This window comes from Ambystoma mexicanum, chromosome 11 (genome assembly GCF_040938575.1).
Source record: "Ambystoma mexicanum isolate Mex_15411 chromosome 11, UKY_AmexF1_1, whole genome shotgun sequence".
NCBI lineage: Eukaryota > Metazoa > Chordata > Amphibia > Caudata > Ambystomatidae > Ambystoma > Ambystoma mexicanum.
Genome location: NC_090934.1, coordinates 16,711,767 through 16,724,648, shown reverse-complemented (window position 1 = coordinate 16,724,648; position 12,882 = coordinate 16,711,767). Strand labels below are relative to the sequence as shown.

At 53.7% G+C, this 12,882-nt stretch overlaps 1 protein-coding gene across 1 annotated transcript in view; it reads right to left on the bottom strand.

The window, feature by feature from the left end:
• Window positions 1-12,882, bottom strand: part of NT5C1A (5'-nucleotidase, cytosolic IA) — a 314,845-nt gene that overhangs the window by 157,085 nt on the left and 144,878 nt on the right. The window contains exon 2 of the mRNA XM_069622407.1: window positions 2,137-2,304. Coding sequence (XP_069478508.1) covers window positions 2,137-2,304 — 168 coding nt within the window. The remainder of the gene's footprint in view (window positions 1-2,136; window positions 2,305-12,882) is intronic.

The following is a 12,882-nucleotide window of genomic DNA, read 5'->3' as shown; positions in this document are numbered from 1 at the left end:
ACTTAATCCCTGGGGTTCCCATGTAAGGTTCACATAGCTTCCTAGCACTTAATCCCCGGGGCTCCCATATAAGGTTCCTTTAGCTTCCTAGCACTTAATCCCCGGGGCTCCCATATAAGGTTCCCATAGCTTCCTAGCACTTAATCCCCGGGGCTCCCATATAAGGTTCCCGTAGCTTCCTAGCTCTTAATCAACGGGGTTCCCATTTAAGGTTCCTGTAGCTCCCTTAATCCCCGGGGCTCCCATACAAGGTTCCCATAGCTTCCTAGCACTTAATCCCTGGGGCTCCCATATAACGTTCCTGTAGCTTCCTAGCTCTAAATGAACGGGTCTCCCATATAAGGTTCATGTTGCTTCCTAGCACTTAATCCCTGGGGCTCCCATATAAGGTTCCCATAGCTTCCTAGCACTTAATCCCGGGTCTCCCATATAAGGTTCCTGTAGCTTGCTAGCTCTTAATGGTTGTGGCTCCTATATAAGGACTCATGGCTTCCAAGCTCTTATAGCTCTTGGGATCCTATTTCTCATATGTTCTTATTCCCACCGTGGCTGTTTTATCCCTGTGGCTCCTACCTGCGTGACCCTCTGCCTTCGTTACCCACTGACTCACATTTCCCCCTGCTGAGGGCTAGTACCCCTTTTCTGTGTGGCTGTTCCCTGCACTGGGGTTTGTGTAGGAGTTGGCCATGTTGTTCGCCTTGGCATGGGGTTGGCCATGGTGTTCGCCTTTGCATGGGGTTTGCCATGGTGTTCGCCTTGGCCAGGATGTTCGCCTTGGCATAGGGTTGGCCATGGTGTTCGCCTTGGCGTTGGCCATGGTGTTCACCCTGGCGTTGGCAATGGTGTTTGCCTTGGCATGGGGTTGTCCATGGTGTTCGCCTTGGCGTTGGCCATGGTGTTCGCCCTGGCATTGGCCATGGTGTTCGCCTTTGCATGGGGTTGGCCATGGTGTTCGCCTTGGCCAGGGTGTTCGCCTTGGCATAGGGTTGGCCATGGTGTTCGCCTTGGCGTTGGCCATGGTGTTCGCCCTGGCGTTGGCCATAGTGTTCGCCCTGGCGTTGGCCATGGTGTTTGCCTTGGCATGGGGTTGTCCATGGTGTTCGCCTTGGCGTTAGCCATGGTGTTCGCCTTTGCATGGGGTTGGCCATGGTTTTTGCCTTGGCGTTGGCCATGGTGTTCACCCTGGCATTGGCAATGGTGTTTGCCTTGGCATGGGGTTGTCCATGGTGTTCGCCCTGGCATTGGCCATGTTGTTCGCCTTTGCATGGGGTTGGCCATGGTGTTTGCCTTGGCCAGGGTGTTTGCCTTGGCATAGGGTTGGCCATGGTGTTCGCCTTGGCGTTGGCCATGGTGTTCGCCCTGGCGTTGGCCATGGTGTTCGCCCTGGCGTTGGCCATGGTGTTTGCCTTGGTATGGGGTTGTCCATGGTGTTCGCCTTGGCGTTAGCCATGGTGTTCGCCTTTGCATGGGGTTGGCATTGGTTTTTGCCTTGGCGTTGGCCATGGTGTTCGCCCTGGCGTTGGCCATGGTGTTTGCCTTGGCATGGGGTTGTCCATGGTGTTCGCCTTGGCGTTGGCCATGGTGTTCGCCCTGGCGTTGGCCATGGTGTTCGCCCTGGCGTTGGCCATGGTGTTTGCCTTGGCATGGGGTTGTCCATGGTGTTCGCCTTGGCGTTAGCCATGGTGTTCGCCTTTGCATGGGGTTGGCCATGGTTTTTGCCTTGGCGTTGGCCATGGTGTTTGCCTTGGCACAGTGTTGGCCATTGTGTTTGCGATGGCCCTGCCATGGTGTTCACCTGTGCTGTATGAGTTTGGAAGTAGACTTTGTGATGCGGTGGGATGCCTTTGGGGCGCCTTGATGCCCACCTTGACCAAGGGAAGATGGTTCTGGGTATGCGCCCCGAGAAGGATGGCGAGTCTGGCTTGCCAGAGTTTGGGATTATGACTCTGTGAGGTGCTTTGGGGACCCAGTGGGATCTTAGGAAGGGGGTCTTGATTCTCCCTTTGACCAAGGGAAGACTGCTCTGGGTATTTTGTCTGATACTGATGAGGGGCTTGTTTCTCTGGGGTGGGTTTATGACTCTGTGATGTGTGCTTGGGCCCCTCTGGAATCTTAGGAGGGGGTGCTGGTGCTCACCTTGACAAAAGGGAAGGCTGCTCCTGGCTTGAATGGTTCGTTCTCGTGCTCCAGCTGGTATCGGACGTACTCTTCCAGACCCTGCTCCCGGTAGATCTTCTGCTCTTCCTCCATCCGGAACAAGGCCCGCGATGACACAGCAATCGTGATGGCATTCTGTGGCTTTGGCTGCAAGAGAAGAAGTCAGAGACTGTGGGCGAGTATGACTGATTACCTCACCTTTTCGAAAAGGAGCGTATGTGGAAGCGGAAAGCTGTGGAAAAAGGTGAGGTTGAAGACACAGGAGGGGTAAGGCTGGAGGAGGTCTGCCCTAGTAGAGGCTAGGATGGGGAAGACTAAATGCCTCAGAGCAGGTGGACCACAAGCACAGCTGAACGGCTGAGGATGGGTGAATGTGTAGGCTGCCTGGCCTCAGAGGGAAGCCTTGTTGAGCGGCTGAGGAAGGGTGAAGGTGTAGGCTGCCTAGCCTAAGAGGGATGCATCGTTGAGCGGCTGAGGAAGGGTGAAGGTGTAGGCTGCCTAGCCTAAGAGGGATGCCTTGTTGAGCGGCTGGGGATGGGTGAAGGTGAAGGCTGTGTGGACAAAGGGTGGTGCATTGTTGAGTGGTTGGGGATGGGTGAAGGTTTAGGCTGCCTGATCTAAGAGGGATGCATTGTTGAGCGGCTGAGGATGGGTGAAGGTGTAGGCTGCCTGGCATAAGTGGGACGCATCGTTGAGCGGCTGAGGATGGGTGATGGTGTAGGCTGCCTGGCCTAAGAGGAATGCCTCATTGAGTGGCTGAGGATGGATGAAGTTGTAGGCTGCTGGCCTAAGAGGGATGCATTGTTGAGCGGCTGAGGATGGGTAAAGGTGTAGGCTGCCTGGCCTAAGAGGAATGCCTCATTGAGCGGCTGAGGATGGATGAAGTTGTAGGCTGCTGGCCTAAGAGGGATGCATTGTTGAGCGGCTGAGGATGTGTGAAGGTGTAGGCTGCCTGGCCTCAGAGGGATGCATCGTTGAGCGACTGAGGAAGGGTGAGGGTGTAGGCTGCCTAGCCTAAGAGGGATGCCTTGTTGAGCGGCTGAGGATGGGTGAAGGTGTAGGCTGCCTGGCCTAAGAGGGATACATTGTTGAGCGGCTGGGGATGGGTGAAGGTGTAGGTTGCCTGGCCTAAGAGGGATGCATTGTTGAGCGGCTGAGGATGGGTGAAAGTGAAGGCTGTGTGGACAAAGGGTGGTGCATTGTTGAGTGGTTGGGGATGGGTGAAGGTTTAGGCTGCCTGATCTAAGAGGGATGCATTGTTGAGCGGCTGAGGATGGGTAAAGGTGTAGGCTGCCTGGCATAAGTGGGACGCATCGTTGAGCGGCTGAGGATGGGTGATGGTGTAGGAAGCCTGGCCTAAGAGGAATGCCTCATTGAGCGGCTGAGGATGGATGAAGTTGTAGGCTGCTGGCCTAAGAGGGGTGCATTGTTGAGCGGCTGAGGATGTGTGAAGGTGTAGGCTGCCTGGCCTAAGAGGGATGCAACGTTGAGCGGCTGAGGATGGGTGAAGGTTTAGGCTGCCTGGCCTAAGAGGGATGCATCGTTGAGCGGCTGAGGATGGATGAAGGTGTGGGCTGCCTGGCGAGGGATGCATTGTTGAGCGGCTGAGGATGTGTGAAGGTGTAGGCTGCCTGGCCTAAGAGGGATGCATCGTTGAGTGACTGAGGATGGGTGAAGGTTTAGGCTGCCTGGCCTAAGAGGGATGCAACGTTGAGCGGCTGAGGTTGGGTGAAGGTTTAGGCTGCCTGACCTAAGAGGGATGCATTGTTGAGCGGCTGAGGATGGGTAAAGGTGTAGGCTGACTGGCCTAAGAGGAATGCCTCGTTGAGCGGCTGAGGATGGGTAAAGGTGTAGGCTGCCTGGCCTAAGTGGTATGCATCAATGAGCGGTTGAGGATGGGTGAAGGTGTAGGCTGCCTGGCCTAAGCGGGATGCATCGTTGAGCGGCTGAGGATGGGTGAAGGTGTAGGATGCCTGGCCTAAGCGGGATGCATCGTTGAGCGGCTGAGGATGGGTGAAGGTGTAGGATGCCTGGCCTAAGAGGGATGCATTGTTGAGCGGCTGAGGATGGGTGAAGGTGTAGGAAGCCTGGCCTAAGTGGGACGCATCGTTGAGCGGCTGAGGATGGGAGAAGGTGTAGGCTGCCTGGCCTAAGAAGGATGCATTGTTTAGTGGCTGAGGATGGGTGAAGGTGTAGGCTGCCTGGCGTAAGAGGGAAGCATCGCTGAGTGGCTGAGGATGGGTGAAGGTGTAGGCTACCTGGCTTAAGAGGGAAGCATCGTTGAGTGGCTGAGGATGGGTGAAGGTGTAGGCTGCCTGGCCTAAGAAGGATGCATTGTTTAGTGGCTGAGGATGGGTGAAGGTGTAGGCTGCCTGGCGTAAGAGGGAAGCATCGCTGAGTGGCTGAGGATGGGTGAAGGTGTAGGCTGCCTGGCGTAAGAGGGAAGCATCGCTGAGTGGCTGAGGATGGGTGAAGGTGTAGGCTACCTGGCTTAAGAGGGAAGCATCGTTGAGTGGCTGAGGATGGGTGAAGGTGTAAGACCAACAATACACTTGAAAGGACTAATGGTGGGTCTCGTACCTGACAATATGCCCAACTGTTTTCACACACAAATGACAGGTGAGTGATTAATTTTCTTTCTCTTTTTTAAGTTACCTTATGTGTAACTTAAAGCTACTTGCCCTCCAACCATTATATCTAATCCCTCATATGGTACCTGGTCCTAGACAGCGCTGGTTGGCTGCTGATTCAGGGTTAGGGGATAGATAAGAAGAGGCTTGCCCTATAAATGTTTCGACACCAAAACTGTTTTTGTCACACAAAAAAGACAACTATACATGGATCTTACAATGTTGAATCACAATGTGTGCGTAAAGCCTTGCAGGTGAAATATAATTTGGTATTCTTTTTCCCTGGGTTGGCATCTAAAAGAAATTAAAATAAAAAAAAATATTCAAATGGTACACCTCTTTGGAGTTTAGAAACCATACTTTTTTTCTCTCTAACAAGTGTTATAATTTCCACTTGTAAAAAATCTCTGGACCATAGAGATATCCTCAGTTTCCACATAACACAAGGATCAGTAATGCCCTAGAGGGCGGAGCTATCCTCAGTTTCCACATTTTTTAGGCTTACACAGTGATCAGTAATGCCCTAGAGGGTGGTGGTATCTTCAGTTTCCGCAAGTCTTAGGTTTACACAGTGATCAGTAATGCCCTAGAGGGCGGAGCTATCCGCAGTTTCCACAATACAGTGATCAGTAATGCCCTAGAGGGCGGAGCTATCCCCACACAGTGATCAGTAATGCCCTAGAGGGCGGAGCTATCGTCAGTTTCCACAATTCTTAGGTTTACACAGTGATCAGTAATGCCCTAGAGGGCGGAGCTATCCCCACACAGTGATCAGTAATGCCCTAGAGGGCGGTGCTGTCTCTCAGTTTCCACAGTTCTTAGGCTTACACAGTGATCAGTAATGCCCTAGAGGGCGGAGCTATCCGCAGTTTCCACAATACAGTGATCAGTAATGCCCTAGAGGGCGGAGCTATCGCCACACAGTGATCAGTAATGCCCTAGAGGGCGGAGCTATCGTCAGTTTCCATAATTCTTAGGTTTACACAGTGATCAGTAATGCCCTAGAGGGCGGAGCTATCCGCAGTTTCCACAATACAGTGATCAGTAATGCCCTAGAGGGCGGAGCTATCCCCACACAGTGATCAGTAATGCCCTAGAGGGCGGAGCTATCGTCAGTTTCCACAATTCTTAGGTTTACACAGTGATCAGTAATGCCCTAGAGGGCGGTGCTGTCTCTCAGTTTCCATCATTCTTAGGCTTACACAGTGATCAGTAATGCCCTAGAGGGCGGAGCTATCCTCAGTTCCGCAATTTCATGTTTTGATGTTTTTGTTGTTTGCACGTCTTTTCCCCCTTTTAGCCCTACTCGCCCCTCTTTGATTGTTTATTATGGGAGTGTTCCCTCAAATGCTCTCCTTGGGGTGTCGCAAGACCTGACTCCATAAATGACATGTCACAGGCCCATTGGCTTTGCCTATGCTTGTCCTGCTAGTGTCACACCTGCAAGGGGTCCCCAACATTTCTTCAGCTCCTTTCCCAGGCCGCCGCCCTATATAAGGTCCCCAAGGAGTCCGTCGCCAGGTGTTGACTTATAATTCCCTCAATCCATCGGCATCAGAACACCTTCAGAGCACCTACAGAGCTATCAGAGCACCTACAGAGCCGGCCAGAGCTATCAGAGCACCTACAGAGCCGGCCAGAGCTATCAGAACACCTACAGAGCCGGCCAGAGCTATCAGAGCACCTACAGAGCCGGCCAGAGCTATCAGAACACCTAGAGAGCCCGCCAGAGCTATCAGAACACCTAGAGAGCCGGCCAGAGCTATCAGAGCACCTACAGAGCCGGCCAGAGCTATCAGAACAGCTACAGAGCCGGCCAGAGCTATCAGAGCACCTACAGAGCCGGCCAGAGCTATCAGAGCACCTACAGAGCCGGCCAGAGCTATCAGAGCACCTACAGAGCCGGCCAGAGCTATCAGAACACCTACAGAGCCGGCCAGAGCTATCAAGCTATCAGAACACCTACAGAGCCGGCCAGAGCTATCAAGCTATCAGAACACCTACAGAGCCGGCCAGAGCTATCAGAGCACCTACAGAGCCGGCCAGAGCTATCAGAGCACCTACAGAGCCGGCCAGAGCTATCAGAGCACCTACAGAGCCGGCCAGAGCTATCAGAGCACCTACAGAGCCGGCCAGAGCTATCAGAACACCTACAGAGCCGGCCAGAGCTATCAGAACAGCTACAGAGCCGGCCAGAGCTATCAGAGCACCTACAGAGCCGGCCAGAGCTATCAGAGCACCTACAGAGCCGGCCAGAGCTATCAGAGCACCTACAGAGCCGGCCAGAGCTATCAGAGCACCTACAGAGCCGGCCAGAGCTATCAGAACAGCTACAGAGCCGGCCAGAGCTATCAGAGCACCTACAGAGCCGGCCAGAGCTATCAGAGCACCTACAGAGCCGGCCAGAGCTATCAGAGCACCTACAGAGCCGGCCAGAGCTATCAGAACACCTACAGAGCCGGCCAGAGCTATCAGAGCACCTACAGAGCCGGCCAGAGCTATCAAAGCACCTACCGAGCCGGCCAGAGCTATCAGAGCACCTACAGAGCCGGCCAGAGCTATCAGAGCACCTACAGAGCACGTTAGAACAGCACAGGGAGCGCCCCGCATGAACCAAACCCTGCCAGGCGTAGCCCTTTTGCCCACACTGATGAAATTGGGAGGATTAGCGAGTGCCACACAACCATCTCTCGCACATCTACCCGCACGCACTTCACAACACTACAACAACACATAAGCAACGCCAACAGCACATGAGGACTGACATCGACCCAATACTCGCACCGAAGCTCAGCACCCGGGGTATACAGCGTTGAAGCTGCGAACAGAACACCACTCCTCTCACTATCCTGCTCCCTCTTCACCTACTAACCCATCCCACCTTCTCGTTTGCAGATCTGCCAGAACGCCTGGGGACTAACTCCGTTGGTGACGGTGCGTGGTACAAATACCTTTAACATTTAACATTTAACATTTGCATACGCACACACCAGTGGCCGAAGTGCACTCTGGGGGAATCGTTCTTGCCTGATGTCCACACCGCAGAGACGCAACAAGGAACTTTGGGGAATTTTATTTTTGCAGCAAAAGCAAATAAAAAAGGATTACTCCTTTCGGTGCCTCCTGGCGTTTCCCTAATTAAATCACCATGAGTGAAGAATCATGAAGCAGTTGGCAGGTCCACCAGGGCCCTCCATCGCGCCCTGACCGGGAGTGAGGAGCAGCGGAGCAGAGGAGCAGGGGCACAGAGGAGCACGGGAGCACAGGAGCAGGCCGCACAGAGGAGCGTGGGAGCACAGGAGCAGCGGTGCAGAAGAGCATGGAACAGAGGAGCACAGGGGCCTTAGAGGAGCACAGGAGCAGGGGAGCAGAGGAGCACAGGAGCATAGGAGAATAGGATCACAGTAATCAGGGGCACAGAGGAGCATGGGAGCACAGGAGCAGCGGTGCAGAGGAGCATGGAACAGGGGAGCACAGGGGCCTCAGCGGAGCACAGGAGCAGGGGAGCATAGGAGCACAGGAGCATAGGAGAATAGGATCACAGTAATCAGGGGCACAGAGGAGCATGGGAGCACAGGAGCAGAGGCACACAAGAGCATGGAAGAAGAGGAGCAGGGGCGAAAAGGAGCATGGAAGCAGAGGAGCACAGGAGCAGGGGCGCAGAGGAGCATGGGACCATAGGATCACAGGAATTAGGGGCACACATGGGAATGGAAGCACAGGAGCATGGTAGCCCAGGAGCAGGGCACAGAGGAGCATGGGAGCACAGGAGCAGGGACACAGATGAGCATGGAGGTGTAAACAAAGAGAAATGGAGGAGGCGCCTGAATAACGGGGCAGCGTCCTCTCCTCCCTCCCCTGGGTAAGGCGGACGTGTACAGGAAGCTTGGGAAGGCCGAGCGGCGGGAAGCCTGACAAAGGGCCAAAATGCCAGCAAAATGAGTCAATAGAAAGGGGTGGGCCGAGCGGCTTATAAGCTAAACCGCCTGGTTTTCGCCTCCAGGAGCATTGCAGCACAGCAGAAGGACGCCGCGCACAGCAGGAGGACGCCACGCACAGCAGAAGGACGCCACGCACAGTAGAAGGACGCCATGCACAGAAGGAGGACGCCACGCACAGAAGGAGGACGCCACGCACAGCAGAAGGACGCCAGGCACAGAAGGAGGACGCCACGCACAGCAGGAGGACGCCACGCACAGTAGAAGGACGCCATGCACAGAAGGAGGTCTAGTTCGTTATGCGCCTGCTGTACACAGGCGATTGGCTGTTGGTTGTTGTGCCCTACGGAATGAGCTATGGGGGAATTAACACTGGGGCCAGGACAAGAGCGAGTTTGATATTTGTGCTAGAGTTATGTTGGTTTAAGCAGGCTCCTGGGTTGTTCTCCTGCACCTCTCTGTTGTGGCAGTGTGACGCCCCAGAAGGTCACAGAGCTGCAGACCCCGGTTTCAACACGGCACGCTGCTATGATGGAAGTGGTCAGCCGGAGAATCAACAGATATTGGGGATATTATTGTGTAGTTGCTTCACTGCCCGGGGATGGTGTTGGGGTGTAAATTTCAGGAAGGGTACGTAATTTTACACTAACAGTGCGCATCTGGAGGGGCAAAGAGGCACGTGGGACTCTGAAAACACGCCATTCACGCCAGGCAGGGTTGCTTCTCGCACATCTCTTGCGGTCTACTGCTTCTTTCATCTTTGCCTTGGCTGTTTCATCGGTGTCCTTGGCTTCGTGTTCCAGCCTGGTCATTTCGGGTGTCCTGGGATCTTCCGGTAGTCTCGTCTTAACCGGTCTTCGGAACATTAGATCCGCCGGGCATATCCCTGTTGTGCTGTGGGGTGTGTGCCGGTATTCTCTCAGCAATTGGTTGATGGCCTGCTCAAATGATTTGTTCTGGATGTTTGCTATCTGGAGTGTTCTTTTAATGCTGGCCATGAACCGTTCGACCATGCCATTTGCCTGCGGCCATCGTGGGGTGATCTTGCGGTGTTGAAAACCCATGTATATGGCAAAGTTGTGAAATTCGTGACTTGCGAATGTCGGCCATTGTCCGACTTTATGACCTTTGGTATTCCATATGCTGATAGCATTCGGTCTAGGGCCGGGATGATGCTGGCAGTCGCGCTCCTCTCCACAATCTGCGCGTCCGGGAAACGTGGGTGCTCATCCATGAGAACTATCACATGGGTGCCATCCCTGAGAGGCCTGAAAAGGTCCACTGCTAGTTCCTCCCAGACTTGTTTAGGCAGCGGTGACATTTGTAGTGGGTTAGGGTGTGGAGGCGGCGCTACTTGCGCACAGATGTGGCATCCCCCCACTATGTTGTCCACCAGCTTGTCGAGTTGCGGAAACCACACTTTTTGGCGGAGGAGGCGCTTGGTGGCTACCACTTCTCTATGACTCTCGTGCGCCAAGTGCACTATCCGTTCACGGAGTTCCTTTGGGATCACCACTTTGCAACCTTTGAGCACTATGTGGTCTTCTACCACTTTCAGTTCCTCTCGCACCTGGTCGAGCCATTTGACATCTTCACGCACTGTTTCAGCTTCCGACCTGGCTTGTTGTCTCATGAGAGCTTTCCTGTTTGAAAGTAGGCAGTGACGCACGATCCGGAGTGCTGGGTCCTGCCCGAGTATTTGTTCAGTTCCAGCCATCCTACCAGTAGGGGCTGCAGGTGATGGATTATGTAATTTATGTACGCGTCCGCTATGGAGGGCTGTGATTCTGCTGGCCCCGTGGGGTGTCGGGATAGGTAATCCGCCGGGTTTTCATCTTTTCCTGGGCGGGGCACCACCTTGAATTTATAATCTTGTAGGCGTAGGCCCCATCTTGCTATCCTCGGGGGCATTCTTGCTCTTTGGTCGCCGTAGATGGTCAATAGCGCCTGGTGATCTGTCACTATCGTGAATTCTTTTCCGAAGAGGAACAGGTGTAAGTACTTGCACGCCCATACGACTGCCAAGCTTTCCTTTTCCGCTTGGGAGTACGCCTGTTCTATGGCGGTGAGACTCCTGCTGGCATAGGCCGCGATGTAGATGTTGGGTGGGTCCATGTGATCTTTCTGGGTCAGTATGGCACCGAGTCCTACTGGGCTGGCGTCTACGATGATTTCGGTGTCTCTCTGGGCGTCAAAGTATGCCATGTCCTCCGCATGCGAGATGGCGTTTCTGATGTTTTCGAAAGCCTGCTGACACTCTGTGGACCATGTGAATGGAGCATCTTTGCGGGTGAGTAGCCGTAGCGGGTTGCTAATGGTGGCGTAGTCCTTCAAGTACCTTGAGCAATAGCTAGCTAGATCCAGAAACGAGCGTAGATCCGACGTGGTTTTGGGTGGCGGGGCTGAGTTCAGTGCGGTCACTTTATCGGGGTCTGGGCGCATCCCTTTTTCTGAGAAGATGTGCCCAAAGAATCTCAGCGCTCCTTTGGAGAATTCACACTTTGCCTTGTTCAGTGTGAGTCCCACTTCTTGCAGTGCTCTGTCATGTTCTTCTTGTGTTTTTCCGTATACGAGTACGTCATCAGAATAATTCAGGCAGTTGGGGACGTGTCTGATCACTCTGTGTATTTCCTCCTGGAATATCTCGGCTGCCGACGAGATGCCGAAACGTAGTCGTTTATACTGAAATAGGCCAAGGTGTGTCACGAATGTGGTGATGTACCTGGATTCTGGGGCAATTTCAATCTGGTGGTATCCTTTAGTTGAATCCAGTTTGGAGAAAACTTTTGCCCCATGTAACAGGTGGATCATGTCCGTTATTCTGGGCGACTGGTGTCTTTCTCTCTCAATGGCTACGTTTGCTCTGCGCATGTCGACACACAGGTGTATGGACCCATCGGGCGATTTCTTTGGTACAGGAACAATGGGTGATACCCAGGGTGTGGGGCCCGAGACGGGCTCGATGACATTCATTTTGATGAGCTTGTCCAGTTCCTCCTCAACCAACGCTGAATGTTAATCGGTATGCCGCGGTAGTGCTGCGCCACTGGTTCAATATTGGGGTTGATATGCAGGTGTACCTTTCTGTTTTTCAGTTTTCCGAGCCTGCTAAAAAGTTTGGGGAACATTTGCTTAATGGCTTCCGTCTTGGCAAAGTACTTGTGAGCCATTAGTTGATATAATATGTGTACTAGCCCTATCTCTACTGCTGTGCGGAAACTCAGGATGCACCCACTGTTGGCTTCCGTTTTCAGGATGTGCAAGGGAATTTTGGCTGCGTGTTCCTTGTGGGTGCACTAGGCCGTGATCATGCCCTTGCATGGTAATGGCGTTGTCGCTCCATATGGGTAAATGTCAACAGTGGTCGGCTTGATTTTTGGTAGTGGAGTGAGCGACTCGTAAGCTTGCTCGCTAATAATGTTGACAGTTGCACCCGTGTCAATCAGGAGGTTTAGTGGGGTGTTGTTAACGTGCAACGTGAGGATTGGGCTGTGCTGGGTGGCCGTGGTGTTGTTGAGTGCCCATACATACTCCTTCTTCCTCTGGTCCTCTTCTGATGATGGGGTGTCGCTGCTGGAGGGAGAGCGCATCTCGATGTAACGGACGAAGCGTCTCCTTTGAGAGCGTCTGGATCCTTCATGTGACCACCTGTCCTCGCGGGGAGGTGGACCCGGGCGATCTCTATCCTCCCTTCTGGGAGTGGCTTATTCATCCTCCCTCCTTGTGATCGGCGGGCTGCGTCGTGTGAATCTTCGTCTGTCCTGGGTACATTGTTTGTGCGTGGCGGGGCCTGGTGCGTTTTTGCACATTGCTCTGTAATGGTCCATACCCCCGCACGAGGTGCACTGTTGACCCATGGCGGGGCACTCACCCATGTGCGGGTATTCGTAGCCACATCTGTAGCAGGAGGCGTCCGGGCGCTTGCCTCCAGGGCTGGGGGCTGCATACAGTTTGTTAATGGTATCGGGGTTGCTTGCGGATTGTTGAATGGTGACTTTGCCCAGGGTATCCAGTTGAGACTCTACCGCTGCTTCCATGCGAGTGAGCGCCAGGATCTCGTCCAGGGATCTTTGTTTTTGCAGGAGTTGTTTGCGGAACGGTTGCGACCGGCATCCCGCAATGACCTGTGATCTCAGTGCTTCTTCATTCGAATACCT